This window comes from Podarcis pityusensis, assembly GCF_964106645.2.
Source record: "Podarcis pityusensis genome assembly, chromosome: 5".
Taxonomy (NCBI): Eukaryota; Metazoa; Chordata; class Lepidosauria; order Squamata; family Lacertidae; genus Podarcis; species Podarcis pityusensis.
This window is the reverse complement of record NC_138032.1, coordinates 67326081-67347721: the sequence shown is the minus strand read 5'-3', so window position 1 is coordinate 67347721 and position 21641 is coordinate 67326081. Positions and strand designations below refer to the sequence as shown.

Below are 21641 nucleotides of genomic sequence, written 5' to 3'. Positions count from 1 at the left end.
TTCAATATTTCTTCTATCTCCCGAACATCTTTGGTCTTTAGAAAAAAATGACATTCACTTCAGATGTTTATTCGTTGTTATAGGCTTGATATGGTGAAGAAGTGATATGGTCACATCTCCACAACAGACAAATTATGGCACCGGCACTCTTTTTTGTCTTAGCTGTGAAGGAAGTAGCTTCAAACAGAGTAGCTTCCATATCTGTAGGTGGAGTGTCCACAACATACATTAGATCTGTAGCACTCTGTGCCCCCACACACTTATGCTCCATCGTGTAAAGTCTCCCATCACTTGCAGATATCTGAATCAGTACATAGCAGTTCGAGGAATTCTTGGCTATATAAATGATTCATTCTGGTTTAAATTTAACTGGTATCAGTGCTCAAAAGTAACTTGATCACAATTACCATACCTTGTAATGATTTTAGGTTGCACAACCTTTTAGGCAAATTACAAACTAAAGTGCTGTGCTCCTGGTGAGCACTTTCAGCAGGGCAATGTGGTCATTTCACGGCTTCACCGAAAGTCAATTGAGCTTATACACTTGTATGGTGTTTTTTTAAAAGCATAGAAATGTCACAGTGGGGTGAGAAATCATTCCTAAGATCCTCCCATGGTTACCTCTTTGTATAAATGCACCCCCATGAAGAAGAATAAAGATAAAGCCATGGGAGAAGGCCTGTTGATTTGCCTAAAAGCTTGTGTTAATTCTTCAACAAAGGAAAGTCCAGAATTTTACCTCTATTTCATCAGACTGCAGTTCTGTGCAAATTATGTACAAGTGTGTGTGACAAGGTGTTGTGATACATGCTGGCCCCTCATTCAAGGACCCATCTGCATGGGGAGAACTTCCCTCCCTGGGTCCATTTATGCAAGCTTCCAACCACAGGTGATTGTAGTTGTGAGGGCCACATAACCACAGGAAATTTACAGCAAGAATATTACTGATTTTACAGTATTTCTGGGCCCATTAAGAAATCAGGCAACCCATTTGCCTTGGTTTCATCAGTCACCAGAAGCACACAAAAGCAGCCTGGTCATGTGAACAGGTTCCAAATCTCCAAGAACCTCATGGTTGGTTGTGTCAGTTTTAGGTCCCATTTGCCATCACATCACTTGCTCTCCTTTGCTTCAACCAGAAACTGGGAGATATACAATGTCAGTTATATTCAAAGTAGACCCACCGGAATCAATGGACTTGCAGTTACTAATTTCAGTGGGTCTACTCTTTGCATCATCCAGTTGGATATCATCGTCTGTTATTTTCTAGCCTGAAATGTTTTAATTAGGCTTTTATTGTTGAAAGATATGTTCTTTTTTCTTGGTGGCATTTTTTTCTTTCTTTAATTAGAATAAATGTGACTCCACACTGTCATTATGCCAAGGGTCTTTCTTCTGTGGAAATTCATTAGGTCTATGGGGAAGGATGTGAGGGCAAAGTGAACTGATTGCTCACTGAAGAAAAGGAAGTGTTGTTGTCAGTTGCCACTGATGGATCTTCCTAATTTGATTACATCATTTTCCCCCATGTGACCTATATTTCTCTTTTCTTCATTTAATTTTGGCAGACTTCAAATCGAACTTTTGATATTCCTCTTACACTGTCTGGAGCAGTAGTTTTGCGTGAGAGGCTAAATTACGAAGAAAAAACACGCTATTTTGTCATTGTCCAAGCCAATGTGAGTATGACTGACTTACAATTTTTGGTGTCCATTGCGAATATAACTGTTTTTAAGGGAGAATAGAAACTGTATCTTCATATTGTATCTGATGGGCATTTAAATTGTCATTATCAGCACATGACATTTTTTAATTCAAGAGGGCATTCACCCCATGAATATCCATCATTTGATTCCTGCAGCATTGTATTTGAATGGACCATTGTAGATTAGATGCTGCAAGCAGACCTTGCATTTTACTGTAAGTTAGCAAATTATTTTGCAATCCTCAAGTGATCATCATCTGTTGATGAGATATCAAATGACTTGAATGCATGAGAATCAGCCCTATGTTTCTGCTGCCATTTAACACAATCTTTCACATATTTACTGGTTATAAAAGTGTTGGTGTTCAGTTGCAAAATAGAGCCTTTTTAGTCTAGGAAGGTATAGAATGATGCATTGTGGTGTCAATGAGTTTTAGTGTTCTGTTGCAGCTAGCAATACTAATTTGCTGTGAAATTAATTTAATGGCTGCAGTTTAACTGCATCCTTCAGCTCTGAAATGCAACCTTTTGAAGATGCTTTTTCTTTCACCTCCAGTTGTGTATATCAAATAGGGGTGTGTGTGAAGCATTTTCCTGACATGTTATGTAACAGATATTTCAAGCTGAGAAATAAAGTGATGCCTACATTGTACAGAGTATACCAGCTGGAAAGCTTTACTTGGAATCAGCTTTACTATTGATGTTGTCTTTGCAACCGGAGCTGGCAAAGTTTCCATTCATTGCAGAATTCTGCAAGTTACCTGCATAATTATAAATCCGCTTAAAAGGAGTCCTGAATTCCAGCCATTTTTGTGCCATATTCCATTGAGGGTGCTTCCAGACAACTCGTTTATTGAGCAGTCATCCTCATAGGTTTGCTAGGAGGTTATAATGACATTTTGTCAAAGCAAGTGTGCCATGGACAAGCTGGATGCAGAGGGGTCATGGGAGGTATTAGCCAGGTGACCTCCAAGGGAAGAAGACTCAGAGCCTGGGGGATGGTGGTGGGACAACAATTAATGGTTAGAGGTAAAGGGAGCAGACGGGGAGGAGGAGGTGTCAGAATCAGAATAGGTGGTGGGGTTTTGTGAACAGGAAAAATCTTCAGCAGAGCACAGTTCAGACTCCGAGGCAGAAGCAGGGATACTTCTGAACCACTTCTGAGTTCTTGCCTAAACATCAGGGTAGCTGCCCTTGTTGTTATTGTTTCTTAATGTGCTCAACATTCAAGGAGTGCAAGCTAGGTAATTTTAGATCCTGGACTCCATAGCCTTTTGGGGGACCCTGCTTTAGACTCCCATGTCTGTTCCTTCAGTTATTTCTCTTCTTCCTGCCAACACTGCCTTTCTGCGCTTTCTAGTTGCTTCTACATTCCTGATACAGTAGAACAAAATGAAGAAACAAAAAAGTTTCCATCCCTGGTTTTGAAAAATGCGCCCCTCTGAGTATGTGAAGTTTTTTTTTTTTCCATTTTAAACTCCTGATTGAAAGTTCAAACTTTCCCCAAGACCACATCTCCAATATCAGTTTTTAATTTATTTTCCTAGAGACATTGCACTTTCTATTTAGTTGACCAGCTCAACAAATGTACACATAGTAATATAGTGGGTTGTATCCTGCTAAGCAGATTGCCTTGTCCTGAACAGTTTGATCACCAAAAGCAAGGCATTAGCAATGCTCTACCCCAGACCCTCCATCATGAAATGGCTGAAAAGCAGGAATGGCATGCGAATACAAAATTAAAAATCTTTGTGATGTGATAATGTTGCTACCGTGTTGAATAAGAATAGTCTGACTTAATTCTTTTTCTACAGACTACTTTATTCCTACTAGAAAAGCAACAAAGAGAATTTATGAATTCTTCTGTCAGTAAGCAGAATATATAGAACACATACTGGTGTGCTGTGCTGATAAGTGATTCTATAATTAAAACCATACAACTTTCTCATTGGAGATAGAGGGGATTAAAATCCTTTGTTGTGATGTGTGGGAAAACAATGCTTATCAGTTCCAAATTTGCCAGAAAGAAGATTTTATCACATAATCTGTTTCCCCAAATATTGCTAGATGGGAGGGGGGCTTCCATTTGAATGTTTTCTCCCTCACACACGGCTAATATCAGATTTCTTTGCTGATATTGGATAACTTGCTTTACTTCTGAGACAAGCCCCCTGACCCCCCAAAACAGCACAAAAGAAGTGTGATGATTTGGAGTCCAAGGAAGGAGGAAGGGTTTGAGGAAAATAATTTCTGTAGAAAAGAAAGATGTGTCATGGAATAGAGGTATAGAGGAAGGTCAAAAATGGAGTTGTTAGGAGGAAGGGAAGAAGATACATAGAAAAGGACAGAGCAAGGAAAGAGAGGATGGTAGGGTACAAAATATGATACTAAGATATAAAATAGTGAAATCAAGGAAGTGGGAACAAGGCTACCTAAAGCATATTTGCCTCTTGAGATAAAAAAAAAGGCTGATAAGCACTCTCACTCACTCACTCACTCACTCTCTCACACACAACCCCTCTTGGTTAGTAGTGGTCCCAGATTAGAGCTTTGTGGGGTCAGGGAGTGCAATGTTCACTTCCACCTGTCTTTGCAACATGTTTACAGCTTGCAGTTTCGAATTTCACATTATGCAGTGATACCAAGACAAACAACTTTTATTGTCGGGTTAAATCCTTATTTTCTCCACAGGACCGAGCTCAAAACCTTATGGAACGAAGAACAAGTACAACCACCCTTACTGTTGATGTCCTTGATGGGGATGACCTTGGACCAATGTTCCTTCCATGCGTATTAGTTGTTAACACTCGGGATTGTCGGCCGCTCACTTACCAGGCTAGCTTGCCAGAGCTCACGGACCCTGTAAGTACAAGAAGGGACTTCCCCCCACCCCTTTCTTTTATTTTCATTCAATCATTCTCTGCCTATGTTCAGGTCAATCACTCTCTTGTGTAGCATGATTCTGTGCCCAGCAAGCCAAACACAATCCAGCAAGCATATATTGTGGCCTGGCAGGTGCTTGAACATCCTTTTGTTCTTGCAGGTCCATGAAGATTGCAAAAACTGACACCCCATCCAAAAGTGCTACGGCACACTGCAGTTGGACCTGAAAAAAGTCTTCTATTCAAGTTAACAAAATGGTTTATTTTCAAGTCTAACTTCAGCATGGGAACATTTTCAGTTTTTTGTTAACACATAGGGAATGGAAGATTAACCTGGCTCTAATAGAAGGCTTTTTTGAACCCTAGGGACTACATTTGGCTCATGTGCTGACAATTCTCCACCCCTGCTGTAGCAGAACATTGCTGGCAGAATAGCAGAATCACTATTTTGTACCAGAGTTCAAGCAGAACAAGCACTCATGCCGCACCAAATGAGGGCTTGTTTTCATTTTACTTTTTGTACTTTGTGTGTGTATATATCTGTATCTACACAGAGACGCGTACTTGAGCACAATATGTATTTATTCTCCATCAGGTATTACAAACTGCTGCGAGTACCATTTCTCTCTTTCAGAATAATCTCTGAAATGGCATTCCTTTCTTGACTAACATTTCAAGGGTATTTCTTCTTCTTAAGAGATGTCTGATTCCACATGTGCCTTCCCCCTTGACTCAGCAAACTATGGATGCGGTTTGTAATGAGAGATGCATGCTCAAGTCCAAAAACAAACAAACTAAGAATTGGTCATGAGTCACTGGATACCTCTGGGCTTGTCAACATATATCCAGTATTATCTTCATCATGAACAACGTATCCTGGTCTTTGGCTGATGCTTTTCTGTTCGGAGCCATTGCCGGTTCATCTGGGCACAAGACTAGTCACCTTACCATTAACGCAGACATGAATTGCTGATTATTTACCATAGTAAACAGAGGTAGAAAAAGACTAAGGCCCTGGTGGGCATCTGTATAAATATGTATGTCCTGTTTATTTGATAGAATTATCAAAATACTATTCACTTAAGGAATGCAAGTATTGCTTCCAAACAAATTATAATTATTATCAGTGCTATTTTTCTAGAAAAAGAGGTGCTGCAACTCACCATGAATGCCTCCCTTGTTTTCTTATAATGGCAATGGTTTCCACTTGAGAGGTGCTGGAACTGAGTTACAGCGAGTTCTGGCTGAAAAAAGTCCTGATCTTTCTTTCTTTCTTTCTTTCTTTCTTTCTTTCTTTCTTTCCTGCCTTTCATCTGCCTTTCATAACTATTTTAGGTGGTTAGAGTGAGATGGAACACAAAATTATGTTGTAATCATTCACAATGTATTGACCTCCAAATACTGTATTGGTTCACTTTCCTGCAATACTTTCCCTTTTGGTTCTTATTTTATTCTACCTAGCAAAAGGGTGGTGGTGGAGTTCAGCATTCCAAATGTCACATATTTATATTGTCACCTATACAGCAGCTTTTCCATTTATGGATGCTGGCAATTTTTAAACATGGGATGTCACACCGAATTAACCAGAATTTCTAAGTTTTAAATGTAGCATGTAAGAAGATTTTTTTGGTCGGTGTCTGTAGCACAGTTATTTTCAGTCATTGTTGTTGTTTTTGGTTATGTTGTTGTTGTTGTAGTTAAAGCCACCTGTGATGTAAAAAATAGAGAGAAAGAGATTACATCTGTAATGCAATTATTTCTTCTGGTAGCATTAAGCAGCGTGATACATTGGAAACATACAAAGTCTCAACAAAGGAACATTTTTTTTTATTTTACATGTGACTGAGGAGATTAAGGTGGCTGGCATAATTTAATGGACTCTGTTGAGGAGAACACTATTTGTTTAAACATGTGCTTTATTCATGACTTCCAGGAGCCAGCTGTTAATAATGCCTCTGTGAGAAACCATTGTCTTCTGAACATTAGTTTTAGGCCTATACAATGTTTTGCTTTGATTTGTAATATTCCACGAAGCAGCTTTTGGGATTTGGCTGGCCTTTTTTTATGGTCTAAATTGCCCCCAAACTGCCAGTTTTGTAAAGGAAGTTTTCCCAAGGGTGTTGAAGGAGCTATATTATTTGCTCCTTGTCAAGAATACAGATGTTAACACAAGCATTTATAACAGAAATAGCTACCCTGCAAGTCGAAAGGCTGGATGGTTAACAACTGGTTTTGGGATGCACAGGGGGCTAAAGGTGAAGCAGGTACTTGAAGAAGTCGTAATGGATGTTGCGGACTCTGTCATTTCGGCAACACCAATATTTTTGCCTCCCTACCCTGCTATAACACTGATGGTATAATGTGTACTTAAGGTTGTAAGAACATCAATATTAATGGCGTTGAGCAGCTGTGATGTATTGTGACAGCTCAGTAATAGAACAGAAATCGGAGTGTTGCCTGCTTTCAGCCAACAAATGTGTAGTTTAAAGGGAAAATTCTAAGCATCTGAGCCAGCATTTAATATGAGGCTGTTATCCATCAAATCAATGTGCCCCTAGATGACAGCGAACTTAAAACACAATTACATAGTTTTAAAATCAGAAGAGCGATGGATAGGTGTATCGGAGACAGTAATTAAGATTTTCAGTTGATCGGTAAAGAAAGAGCACTTTCCCAGTGGACAGCAAAAAGATTCATTTGTACCCCTCCTTTCACCCTTTCTCAAGTGAGTGTACATGAGAAAGGGCTGTAGATCTGTGGCAGAGTGCATGCTTTGGATGCAAAAGGTCCCAGGTTCTTTTATGTCACTCTGGCACTTGCATATCTGCATTTTATTTTGTTTGTTTATTATTTATCCCCCACTTGACTACATGTACATGTTGAACATATCTTACATTAGCAAGTGATACAGTTTCCCTAATGTAATTGTAAACTGAAAAGATTTCGGAACCTACTTCTTGGATGTGTCTGGAAACAAGACCAGAAGTGTGAGTTGTATGTGGTGTGGGTAACTCTACACCATTTATAAACAGCTCTCTATATGAAGCAGGTTTAATTGTGTTTCTTTTTGCTTTGCCTGCCCAAGCCTCCCTCCAGTCTTTGTGTAATTTCTTATTCCTTGTGTTTGATCTTCAAAGAGAATATTTTGATAGCAATTTCTATTCTGCATTACAGAAACAAATAACTGGTGTCCTTTTAAAAATATATATATTTTGTATGTATGTAGGTATTTATTTATTTTTCTATTTTTCCTTGAATAATGCGGTTCCATTTATGTACATAGACATATGCTGTAGAGAGCAGAAACTGGGTGTTTGGGTGGGTCTGGAGATTTATGGTGTTTTGACAGATACTCAGTTATTCTCTTTTCTGACCAACTACCCAGTGTTTCAAGCTTATCAAAAGCTTATCAACAGCCCTTTAGGAGTGAACTCCCACCCCAACACACACACACACACACACACACACACACATTAACAGCAGAACTAAAACACAGGGTCAAAATCCACCCTACGCCATAGTCATAAGGTGTGTTCAGGCATGTTTCGCCGCCCCCGTCTCTCTCACTCTCACACACACACTTGCTAGGGTGTGACCAACTTAGCCCAGAATGACAGAATGCACCCCATATTAATATGGCTGTCCGTTTTTGAACCATTGTCAGGTTCAAAGAGTTATTGTCATGCTAAAGTTCATTGGTTCCACTTAGCAGCATTGCTGCTGCTTTGTCCTTTACCATTCTTCATTTTGACTGCATGATTTGTTTTCAAAATGTTTTTAATCAGACATTTTCTGCAAGAAAAACGTCACAACCAACATTGTAGACAATGCATTTCAGGGCAATCTGTGATATCTGTGTATGTCAGAACGGATGTATTCTTTGTATAAATCTCTCCCTTCTCACCAAACTGAAGGTCATGAAGCTGACACATACACAAGGGCTTGCCAGCAACTCATTGTTTGTTTTGGCACTTAGTATAAAACAGGGTTTTTCCAAATGACTTCTGCAAATATTATCTTAGAGAAAACACAATACATCAAGGTTCTGCATGAACAAAGGAAAAGCTATTTTGTCTTGAAGTTCTAATGTCCTTCATGTGGCACATTTGATAAACCTGAGAACCACCACACAGAAGACTGCATTTTGTAGCTAGGGAATGTGATGAATGCCAATATGATCAATGCCACCCAGGCCAGGAAACACTGGCTTGGGATTTTTAAAAAGTGATATTTCAAGGCTTTTCTCTCTCTCTCTTTTTTTTGCAACTTACCGTTCTTCAGAGACAACTATGAAATTTCCACATGCTAAAACCAATGCATGCTACTGTGAATAATAAAACATACCTTGACTAATACTCAGGAGACAAATTTTAAGACTTAATTTCTTTCACATTTCTGTGTTTCTTGGACAGATTCAACACTCTTGCTTCCCACAGTCAATCCTCTTTTTGGTGGCACCAGCAGTGCCAGCATTATCCTCCTAATCTCTTCTCCCATCACCTATTTTTCTTCCTGCTTCTCTCTCTCTTAGTCCAATTCTTAATGTATCCAATGTGCCTTTTGTACACAGAATATTATGTTTGTAGATGGAGCTGGTAGCTGTGAAAAGAATGGTTATCCAGTCCTGTTTCCGTCTCTTTCACCACTGTGTGTGTGTGTGTGTGTGTGTGTGTGTCCAAGGGCACCTGAGGCCTAAATCAACCCCTCTGCACCCTAATTGTGCCAATCCCAGTGCCTATGGTTACCTGCTTGCTTCTGGTTCCTATTACATAAGCCTAAAACTGTAATTCACGCATGGAGGAGACAGGAGATATCAGTTTTTCTGAACTGATTGAGAGGTCTATAGCAAACCTGGTTTCACATTTTGATAATGAAGAAACTATTCAAGATTCAAGTTTTAGAACAGGGTATACATTGTCACAAAGAGACTAGGTAGTATCCAACTAAGTTATACTCAGAGTTAGACCCATTGAAATCAATGGGCATATAAGAGTCAAGATCTACACTGTGGCTTAGTACAGGTGTGAAGAACCTTGGACCTCCAGGTGTTGCTAAACTACAGCTCCCATCATCCTGGGCCATTGGTCATGCTTGCTGGGGCTGATGTGAATTATAATTCAGCATCGTTTGGAGGGCCAGAGGTTCAGGACTCCTGACTTAATCAGATACAACCCAGTGTTTCTTTTCTAAGGTTTTTAGGCTTCTGTTCCACCCCCACCCCTCTAATCTTTCTTGAAACCACTGGGCAGAAAGTACTTCTTAATGTTATTCTTGTGTGACAAATTCCATCCTTTCTCAATCATCTCCTAAAGTATTTTTCACATTGATGCTGCTTTTCTCTTAGAAACAAAACACATTAACGCTTTGGGTGGGGGGTGAAATAAAAACTTTTCTAAAACTGTACACTATTCTGAAAGCAAAATAAATCCCTGGAAAATAACATCTCCCCTGTGAAATCACAGAAGTGACATTAACAATTTCAAGAGCACAAAGTCAAATAAAACCTTTGTTTTCGTGACAGTGGTGGTGAAATTGAAGTATTTGTTTTCATGATACAAGTAGTTGACTGTGCAGCTATAGTAAAGGCCTTTCCTTAACTATATAGAGAATTCTCTATAGCCTAGCATATATAGAACAGAAAAGAAACCCCAAACTGTGCGAGAAACTTCAAAGAAAGCTTCAAAGTCATCTCTGTGCTCTCTAGTTATAGGTCTAGACTGCGTAGACCTCCACATATTACAAAGCCTTTCACTGTTCCTTTGTAGCAGCAGTTCAAATTTCTTATAGTACTTTCCCATTTATGAAGGCCCCTCTGGCAGAGCAAACAATAATTTATTTTCATTTCAAGATTGTATGGCAATGCTGGTTCCAGTTTAGAAACATTTAGACACCTTAGTTCAGGATGACCATGTTCCCTCCCTCAGACTGGCATCACTGGGCACCTGCTGAAGCCCACATCATGAGGAAGCCCTTTGCTGACCTCTGGAGGCTCCCAGGGGAAGAATTGTGCTTTCTCCCACGCCTATGTGCCAGTTGTAATGAATAATAGGGAACTTCCTGGCATCTAAACCAGGTGCCTCCCTGGAGTACGGTGGGGTTAGTTGTTTAGCACAGTGAAAGTATAAGAAGTCTAGGCAGGCTATGTAATCTCCATTCATCCAACTGATGAGCAGAAATTAAAGATGGCAGTGAGACTGGCATGAGATTGGGTACTTAAATGGGAAGAAGGGGAAAGTCTTTGCAAGTCTCCTCCCTCTTCCTTCCTCAGCTTCCACTCTAAAGCAAAGTTAGAGTTGCGTTTGGTTTGCCATGTGACAGAGAAGGTAGAACGAGAGGAGGTTTTATTTTCCAAGGAAAGGCAGAGCACTGTCAAGCAAAGGCAACTAACTACAAATGCTTGGCAAAAACACTCTCAGAAACAGCCTTCACTTCCTCCAAGGGCTGCTTTGCAAGTCTCCCTACATTCGTCTTTTAAACCCACATTGGGTTTAAAGGGGGATCGCAGGAAGTTCTTCAAAGCAGGTGAAGCAATCTTGACACCTGGATGGCCCCGCCTACCTGTCAATCATGTGATATTGATGTCATGTGGTTGACAAGAGAGTGCCCCCCATCTATCAACTTTATCCCGAGAGGCTGGCCCTGAGAACCATCCTGGCCCCTGAACCAAAATGTTTCCCCACCCCTGCTTTGCCAAATTTACTTTACCAAAAGGGATGGAAGAAAAATTGTGCAAATGGCATGTTCATGGGACCAGAATGCAATTGTTTGAAAGGATTTTTAAAGGTAAATAGCAGGTTCAGGGCATCTGATCCAGATCAGAAACCTGGCATAGGAAGGTATTGAGGGGGTAGCGGTAAGAAGCCTTAACCCCTTGTCCTCTTCTGTTATTCTAATCTAATTTTTGGGTTCCACTCTTATTACCCGCACTTGAAGAAAAGCTTCCATTTATGCCACAATATATGGAATCAAAGACCATACTCCTTTGCTTTCTCCAAAAACCTTGACACTTCAAGACTGCCCCTGAATTGATGGTGTTAATTAGATTATAATCTCTCATCCTAAACAAGTTCTTGTCAGATAATAAATTTAAATGCTAATGGAGTTGATGCATGTGTGCTTACTATCTTTAAAAAGACATTTGGTAGGTGGTGAAATATTAGATACAATTTAGTCCTGTCACCTCATCTCAGCCACAATCAGAGCTTTAGGGATGGAATTAGACTCTTAATATTATTATTCATGTTTGCTCACTTGCGGCCATTTAGAAACAGTCTATCTTCCCATTAGAAAGTTGTAACTGTTTTGTTGTCATTGGGCTGACTATGAACAATTTGTCAATTTCGTGAGAGCCACTGATATATTTTTTTTTTTTTACAATTTGTGGGCAAAAGCTGAAATCATTAGATGGGGTAGAGAAGAAAGCCAATTGCAGTTTCAGGTACTTACTCCTAAGGGTTTTATTTTGCTTTGTTTAATTGCAGCTGGGGATTTATTAACTGTGGCATGTTTACGGTGTAGTGCTATGGATGTTTCCTCAGAAATTGTTCCACTCGACTAAGTGTTGCATCTTTAGTAGCTTTAGATGCGTGACAAACTGACATTCACCTTTTGGGTGGAAACTACTTCAACAGCTGTAAGAAGCTATTTCACTGAGATATAAAGCCATCCTTGTAATTTAAATATTTTCTTATTTATTTTTCTTGACTCCCCCCCCCCCGATATTTTAAAGATGTTTTCAGTTTACCACAACATGGGAACAGAGAGTCATCAGCAATATAAATACAAAGTGATTTATATACAAAGTGAAGGGGAATGTTAAGTCTTCAACAGATTTACAGCAAGACTTGCCAGGTACTAGATATTACAACTTAATGAAAACCGCCATTTCATATTAATGGCATTTAAATGAGATGCCTCTTTCAGCAGCATCAAAACAGAAAGGTTTGATGAGTTCCTGATTATGTGGTAGTTTAGGCTTAAGGCTTCATGCACTGTTTCAGAATGATTTCCCCCCTCTCTCATCCTTTTTTTATTCTATTATTTTTATTTTTTACCTTTTGATGAATTGTCTGTCCTCCATGTGCAATCTCCTGATAAGTGGTGTTTTTCAGTAAATGTCACTGAAAACAAGTGAAGCGAAGGTTAAAAATTATGAAGATGTGAATTTACAGATAATTAATTTTTATCTGCATAGGGCTGCACAAAGAATGACAAGGCTAATTAAAAGAAATTGGCACTAATTTTAATATGGAAATACACGAAGCTTAGGAGTGGACGGGTTTGTGATTCCCTCCTGGCAGATGTGCAAGCATTTATTTTACCTGCACAGCTTTCCGGCTGTGGAAGGGTCTGTTTTATAAGTGTGCTTCGCAAACGGCTCAGATTTTAACCTGAAATTACATTAAAATGGCTATTTTACATAATGAAGCCTAAGTGTATCTTCTAACATTTAAAATGTGATGGAGGTTAAATAACTTGAGACTTTCAAAAGCAATCATCTTTCCTTCAAAATTTCTTTCTAAAAAGAAAAAGTTGTATACTTCAAAAAAAAAAGTTTACACCTTAAAACTTAAAACTTGGAAAATTTGTTTTATTAGTCCTCTGTTCTGGGGAGAGGTGAGAGGGGGAAAACCAATTGTTAATGTTACATTATTACATTATGTTTACATCCTGTTGTTGTTGTTGTTTAAACCACTTAAAACTTATATGGCAGTCATAGAGGTGGCATCATTGTCAGTGGTGAGGATGATCAGGGACTGAAGCTCACATAGATGAGGCATTTGGGGGCAGTAATGCAGGAAGGGACAAGACAAAGAGGGAGGGCAAGTAGGCCTGGCAGGACTGCTATACACATGCAGCCCCCCAGGGTGCAAGCCTGCTGGTTGCATGCAGAGTCTTCTTTACTATTCTGTTCTGTGCAGAGAACATACTAACTAGGCAGCCTACAGAAGTACTGAACTTTCCTGCTCTCTACATTGGGGGAGGGGAGCAACATAGCATTTCCTTCCCCTGCCCTCCCTCCTGATCATATAGGGTTTTAAAAACTCTTAAGTCACCATCCCAGAAATTGATTTGGTGCTGCATCCTGATTGGGTATTTCCCAGGTCAGCTATGGTGGAGTACAGGGGGCTGTGAAACTAACAAATTATATTACCCACTTATAAATCTCAGTATGTAAATAGACCTCCTTTCTCCCACATATTGCTGCTCTTTCAGCCGAAATGATAGCTCTACAGCATTTATCCATATAAGGACTCTGTACAATTTCCAGTATTGATTAAGCCCCTGTAGGTACCACTGATGCTTGCTGCAATGGAATTCCTCTGCAAAATCTTTTCTGTGACAGATTTAGGCTTGCTAAAAAGTTGACATCAAATTCCCTTTTTTTGCAAAAAATCAAACTTATTAAGAAATCAGGAGAAGAGGAAATTATTGTCTTTAATTATTTTGATCTAGTGATATGCATTCGTATACTTTCATCATTAAATGTCATTTTTCACCAAATGGAGATTCTGAAATGACATTTAGATGAGGTAGTTTACGATGCCTTATCAACATGCTTCACTTCTAAAAGATTTCTCATCTTTGTCACAGTGCTGCCACTTGTGGAGATAATCATAATTCTACTTGCCAAGCTATCCTGTTAGACTGCAAACTGACTGTTCATTAAAGGTTCAGGAAAGATGCTGTCTCACTGTATTATTGTCACAACATGAAGTGCTTGGTGCATGTTGGGGGTACAATTAACCATCCCCAAATCTGACCAATGTTGGCTTTACCTGAAGTAAGTGCTAAACACAAATGTATGGATCACACCAAAAGAAATTGCCACATTGGGACTATAAAACAGAAAACACAGAAATAGGAGAAAGCATGAATGCAGATTTCCATATCATTAGTAGCAAATATGAATAGATTAGCAGAAATATACATCTTTCCAAACAACTTATATCCCACTTGTTCCAGTTTGATACAAAGGGAGAAAATCACATGTGCATTGTCTTCTACCATGAAACAGATCTGACTGAAGAATTTTATAGGTTTTCTTCCAGCCACCAAGGGCAGACTGGGGCTCAGAGAGGGAGCACCAGGAACCTAGCAAGGATCTACAGTGGTACTGGGTTACATACACTTCAGGTTACATATGCTTCAGGTTACAGACTCCGCTAACCCAGAAATGTTACCTCGGGTTAAGAACGCTGCTTCAGGATGAGAACAGAAATTGTGCAGCGGCGGCGCAGTGGCAGCAGGAGGCCTTATTAGCTAAAGTGGTGCTTCAGGTTAAGAACAGTTTCAGGTTAAGAATGGACCTCCAGAACAAATTAAGTACTTAACCTGAGATACCACTGTATAAGTTAAAGGCTGCAGTTCTGTAAAGGAGATAGAAGATATAACCTATACTGCTGAGCACCAGGCAAAGGCAGTAACCCATTACCCTCAGTTTATACCAAGCCTAACCTAAAGATTTTAAACTGCTTGCCAAAGCCAGGGACTGAATCGGCAGTTCCGAGAAAGTACATTGTAGCTTATTAGAGAGAGCTGTAACTATGAAATAAAATAATGTGCACAGTTATTTTTTATTGTAAATGCCTCTTGCAGTGGCCTCTGAATGGGATCTTGACCCCATCAGTCGGGGGGGGGGAATATGACCCTTCTCCCCCCCCCCGAGATCCCTCTGGAAATCCCCCCAAATTGCCATTTGCATTGGGAGGGAAGCTCCCATTGGCGTGAATGGAAACATCCTTCCTGATACAAATAACAGATTTGGCAGGGGATAAGTGATTGATTTTTGCTGGGACCATTTCAAGAGAAAAGGGGGTCAATCCTCCCTCCCCATGCAACATAATTCTAATGCCACGGTAGCTATTTAAAATGTATAAACATCAACATAATAAGAGCTCGGCTAGATCAAGCCAATGACCCATGTAGCCCCATTTTGGGGGTTAGACTTGATAGCCTTTGTGGTCCCTTCCAATTCTACAATTATTTGATTCTGGTCCAGCACCCTATTTTCACTATGCTGGCCAGCCAGATGCATATGCAAAGCCCTGAGCTGCATGTAATAGTGTTCTGCACAATGGGGAGGCCTCAACTGGGATTCAGAGGCATAGCGTCTCTGACCATAGGCATAGTGACTTAACAGGCATTGTAAGCCATGGTGGCTGTGTTTTCCTTCTACTGCCAGAGGCACCATGCCTCTGAATGCCCATTAATTGCTTTTACATAATGGACGTCACATGTAATTTGGCTCTAGTAATTTCTCTCTGTGTGATGTGGATAAGTTCAAAGGAATGGCATGTTTATTATCCTGTAGGATCATGGTGCTGCGTGTGGATCAAAGGCCCTAAGCATTTGGAGTGTGATGGGGAAGAAAAAGAGGATTTGAGGGTAAAGCTCGTCCGGTTTCAAGAGAGCAATATGCCATGCTTCACAAGCTTTAGTAGTAGCCTGTCAAGTAAATTATTTTGCATCCTCCTCAGAATTCCCCATTTACTTCCATCTTCAGAGAAGCCCATGTATGGTACTGCTATACCATGCACAGTCCTTGTGAAGGGCAGGAAGAATGTCAGGCAGGGGCAGATGTGTTTTCGCCACTTTGCATGCCAGGCTAAAGGTAACCTGGAAAGCGCTGCCCACTGAGCCAAGCCAAACATTGCAACAAGAAATGGACGGTGAGGGTTGTCTAAGGCAAAACAAAGTTGCCATGGCTTTCATAGGCTTCTCAATGCCTGCCTTAGCTGCTACAACCTAAGCGTGGGTGATGCAAAATCTTTCTTTTCTCATTTATTTATAGGCTTGTGTGTAGGCATTTGAACTCCTAATCATTAGCATAAATAATTAAAGTAAATCAGTTTCTTATAACCTACTTTATAATGTCAATGGCATTTCATGAGGTGAATTCTGAGCAAAGAGCTTGTCTGCATGCCTGCATTATTTATTGTTAGCTAAGGAGTTAGCTTGCTGTCAGTTACAATGACAAGGGCATTACTGGGTATGGAAGTTTCTTTACAATTCAGCATTTGATCCATATACTGGGGTTCTCTCCCTCACTATTAAGCACGTAGGCTATAGTATTATCAGCATCCAAAAGAAGTTATAGCTTCTTGGCAACTAGATCTCACTGAGAGGGGCATACAAGGGGTGACTGTGTACCAGGTCCCATGTCATCAGGAACCCAGACTCTTAGCTTTCATTAAAAAAAAAAAAAAAAAAAAAAAAGCTCTTCAGAAAGTTATAAAACAAATTCTGGAGACTACTCCAAAGGCTTTGGCACTTCACAGACAGCCCCATTGCTAGGGAGTCCTAATCACTTCAACACTGCTGCGAGGCAATCAGAAGAAGGAATGTTGACCACCCCCTCCTGAGACTTGGGAGCGGGCCCTCCCAGAGGTGCAGAGAAATCAGGTGAACTTGGGTGCAGAAAGATACTGAGCTATGTTTGTTTAAACTCCTTGTGTTCTTTATTATTATTATTATTATTATTATTATTATTTTATTTATACAACAAGAAAAAAACACAAAAACCCCCACAAATACCAAATTACACACAAATTACAAAAATAACCATAGACACATAAGTATCTTGGCAAACAATAAAACATCTATTGGTCTTAACACTAAAGACCCAACTTCCCGTCTATTCCATATTTCAAATTCATATTACGTATTGCCAATACACATTTTTTTTCATAATTAAACTTATTCTCAATAAATCTAATTTCTTCTATCTACCTAGCAACTATCACTGAAGTTCCTCGAATGCTGCAACAGAATTTAAACTATATATTTATATTTATACTATATTTATTTTTCAGATATTCTTTGAAAACCTCCCATTTAGAAACAAATTCCTGTTTTGATTTATTCTTTATTTTTTTTCTGATAAACCATCTAATTCGGCATATTCTGTCAGCTTTTGGATCCAATCTTGTATAGAGGGGATTTCATTACTCTTCCATTTTGCTGCGATCAAAACTCTTGCCACCGCCGTCGCATATAAAAAGATACCCTTCCTCTTTTGTGGAATATCCAAATCTGTTATTCCCAGGAGGTAGGCCTCTGGTTTTTTATTGAAAGAGATCTTTAGCATTTTTTGCAGTTCTGCATGTATACTCTCCCAGAATACCTGTATTTTCCTACATATCCACCACATATGGTAGAATGTTCCTGAGTCTCCGCATCTCCAACAATTACTTGACACATTTTTATACATTTTTGAAAGTTTCCATGGTGTTAGATACCATCGATGTTGCATTTTTTGAAAGTTCTCTCTCATTGTGTAACAGTTTGTGAATTTCCAATTGATCTTCCATAAATTTTCCCATTGGGCCATGGTTATTGGATGGCCAAAATCCTGGGACCACCTCACCATTGCCACTGTTACCTCCTCCTCCTTGACTGTCCAGTCAAGGAGGAAAAACTCCTTGTGTTCAGATTACTTCATTCACTCCCCAAATGGGCTGCTTTTATGGAATAAAATACCGTTGGGCAGCTTTGGTACATTTTCCAAATTGGTGGGCATTGCTTCCTCGAATGGGAGTGTATTGCATAGTTTATCTATGTGTTATGTGATATATATTTATATCTTGCTTTTCCCTCCAAAAGCACAAGGTTGTATACATGTTTCTCCTTGCTCTGCTTTTATATTTGCAACTAGATAAACTGGGGATGCAGGTGGTGCTGTGGTCTAAACCACTGAGCCTTGGGCTTGCCGATCAAAAGGTTGGCGGTTCGAATCCCCGCAATGGGGTGAGCTCCTGTTGCGCGGTCCCAGCTCCTGCCAACCTAGCAGTTCAAAAGCACGCCAAAGTGCAAGTAGATTAATAGATACCACTCTGGCTGGAATGTAAACGGTGTTTCCGTGTGCTGCTCTGGTGTCTGTGTTCCATTGTGCCAGAAGCAGCTTAGTCATGCTGGCCGCATGACCTGGAAAAGTGAGATAAACCTCGCAACCCCAGAGTCGTTCGCAACTGGACTTGACTGTCAGGAGTACCTTTACCTTTTTAAACTGGGCTTAGTTAATATATGTACATAAGCAGTAGAAAAAGATAGAGGGGACGGGGCAGTGTTAGCAGGATGGAGAGGGTCCCAATCCACATACAGCGTACTGGGCCCAGGAAATTCTCTTGGCATCTATATCCTTGAATAACGGTTCTGCACCTAAACATAGCAATAGCATTTTAGACAGAGGTTTGAAGAAAGAAAGAACAAGAAAGGGTAACATTGACTAACAGCAATATCGTGATTCCTTTTGTAGTAGTGCAGCCTGTGCTTGTTTATTGGTGCAAAAATGATCTGATGTTAATTAACATACTTTCTTATGTTGAAACATTTTGGACACATTCCAGCCAATGTTAAGTACTTCTAAATGTCATCAGTTTCACTTGCTTAGATCTCTCATGCCGCTACCAATGCTGAAGTGCTTAACATTGTCTGGAATGTATCTTTCTGTTTGCAGTGATACAAATACATACACAAACACTTGTTTACTTTTAAGATGTTCATTTTAAAAAACAATGTAGCACATAGTAGTTTTTTAAATGGCAAAGGGAAGTGGGATCATATTTAAGGATGGTCCTGGTTGCGGGCAGGCCCCCAGGCCGGTTCCTCCCCCCCCCGGCATGGGCGGAGTAATGCCGTTATGCCAGGGTGGCACCACGATCATCCCTGGCTTCTTGGCCAATCACTTTTGTGTGGGGTGATCATGGGGGGATATAAAAGTGGCAGCGTGACGCGTGTCAGGCACCTGCTTCCCGCTGCCGAACATCTGCCCATCCACCCTTTATTTTAGATATCCTCTGGCCTTGCTTTGGACTTTGGTTGGTCGCCTGGCTTGGGAATTTTTCCATTTGCAGATTGGCACGGGCCACTTGGTTTTAGCCTACCTCTTAGCAATCATCACAACTTTGTAAGATTTGGCGGTTAGGCATTGGCTCATTGATTTGTGGGGGAAGTGAGGTCAGCCATCACCGGCCCCTCCATTGACCAAGGGTATTCCGTTAAAGGAATCCAGGGCCTGGATCCTGTCTGAAGTCTGCTTGAGGGGCTAGGGATATGCCAGGCCTCTGGGGACACTGAGGAGAGCTACAGGCGAGTTCCCCCGATGTGGCTTCCTCTTTGGGTGGTTTACCCTTACTGACTTCCTGCAAAGGGGGCAGGAGTCCAATATAGTCCTTTGCCAATGCCTAAGCCAATACCGCTCACATTTTTGTAATCAATAAAGTTGTGGCCTAAAATTTGCCCAATAACCTTAAACCAAAATTCTGTGTCAGTGTGAATTTTATTCTAACGAGGGGCTGGTTTGGGGGCTTTGCCACGCAAGTTAGCGAATGACTGATTTTTCACTGGTAGGACTTGGAATTATATCTGCAGTTCACAGGAAACTCACAAATCTTGACAGCTGCAACAGACTCCTTATGCACCAGAGGCCCTTGAAGCTGCTGCAGTTGAGATCCGTCTTATACACTGTATTATTCATACAAATGCAAATATCTGGGAGACTACTATAAATGTGCAAAAAGCAGCTTAATGCCATATATAAACAGGGCCAAACTGGAAAGCCTAGTGAACAAATTTTTACTGCATAGTTCTTACTTGACAAAATGCAATGTTACAAAGTGTGTAAAAACACAAAGTGGTGTAACAGCACCAACAGCGTATTGTATTTAGTAGCTCCGTTCAGTGTTCCTATTTGGTTAACCAAAAAGGTTTTAACTAGTTTCAGCAGTAAATACCGCAAAGAACATGAAACCCACTGCACCAGCCATTTTTGTGGGCACAGGTTTTGTTCTGTTCTGTTTTCCCTATGCAAGTCGCTGGAAACAGCACTGGGGGGGGGGGGGGGGATGCAAGAATTGCCTAGGGGCTACATGCCCATAGCAGGGGGTACTTTGAAGGCCACATGGAGCCTTTGATAACTGCCCCAATGAATGTCATGAACACATTCAAACCAATGAAGACAAGTGACTAGATTTTTAATTCTTTATTGGTAAAGCACTTGGTTACATCAGCTCCTAACATTCAAATGATAGACAACACTTCCTGCTAACTAGCTGTCCAAGGAACCTATGACTGCAGACGTGTCCCCCATCTCAGACAGTTGGAGCAACAGTGTAGCCTTGCCTCCCTGCCTTCTTAAACCCCCTTGACTGACATGGTGCTCTCAAGCACCCAACAGCTCCAGCTGCTCCCACCACTTCAAGCCCCTCCTTGAGCAAGGAGACAGCAGAGGACTCCAAATACTCTTTCTGGGAGCACCACAGGCTCTCCAAACCCAGAGATCTCCTGAAGCTCTTCTCCTGCCTCCTCCTCCGCTACCTCTAGCTGCCTGGTCTCTTCCTGCTGACTCCCCACTCCCACCACCAGTAGCAGCTGTTTCATGGGCAGCACAGAACCCCACAAATCACTGGTCCCTTGCCCTGAATCATTCTCCCCACCGGCCTCCGTTGCCCACAAATTCCCCCACTCCTTGGGCTCCTGCCCATCCCTGGCATCAAAGCTCAGAAGCAGGTTCAAAGCTTCTAGAACACCCGCTTCACTTTGAACCACTGTGTGGAAGCTGCAGTTGGTTTGGGAGGAGGTCTTTGTCAAAAGCGGGTGAATGCCACTACTGTTCTGTTTTAGATTCCTGCTAAATATCACATTTAAGGGGAAATCATGAATGATCATTAATAAAAGATATCAAATCCTCCAGTAAAATTTAAATCTAACATTGTTGTGATAGGAAGTTGAAGTCTGCTAAGTTATAGCATATGTGTTCCAAAGTGGCACCTCTAAATAAGCACTTCGCTGTTTATCTTCCTGTCATATCATATGACAAGTATATAATGCCGAACTCAGAAACCTGCTATTTAAAATGGTTTGGTTTCCCCACATTCCATTTCTGAAATTTATGACTCATTTTCCATACATGCTTTGAATCACACCAAGCTATTCTTGAAGGGGTACATGTGTGCGCATAAAACCCATGGGTTTTAAATCTTTTTTAAGGCAGTTCCTTTATGCGGCTGTACTGCTGCATTTTGACAGTAGCCTATATGTATTGCAGCAGTGGG

The 21641-nt window shown here is 40.6% G+C and overlaps 1 protein-coding gene across 18 annotated transcripts in view; it reads left to right on the top strand.

Annotated features, from left to right (window-relative positions):
• The window catches only part of PCDH15 (protocadherin related 15), a 648544-nt gene that overhangs the window by 432689 nt on the left and 194214 nt on the right, over nucleotides 1-21641 (top strand). For all 18 annotated transcript variants that reach the window (XM_081004527.1, XM_081004539.1, XM_081004528.1 and 15 more), the window contains 2 exons: nucleotides 1569-1679; nucleotides 4397-4567. In XM_081004527.1, coding sequence (XP_080860653.1) covers nucleotides 1569-1679; nucleotides 4397-4567 — 282 coding nt within the window. The remainder of the gene's footprint in view (nucleotides 1-1568; nucleotides 1680-4396; nucleotides 4568-21641) is intronic.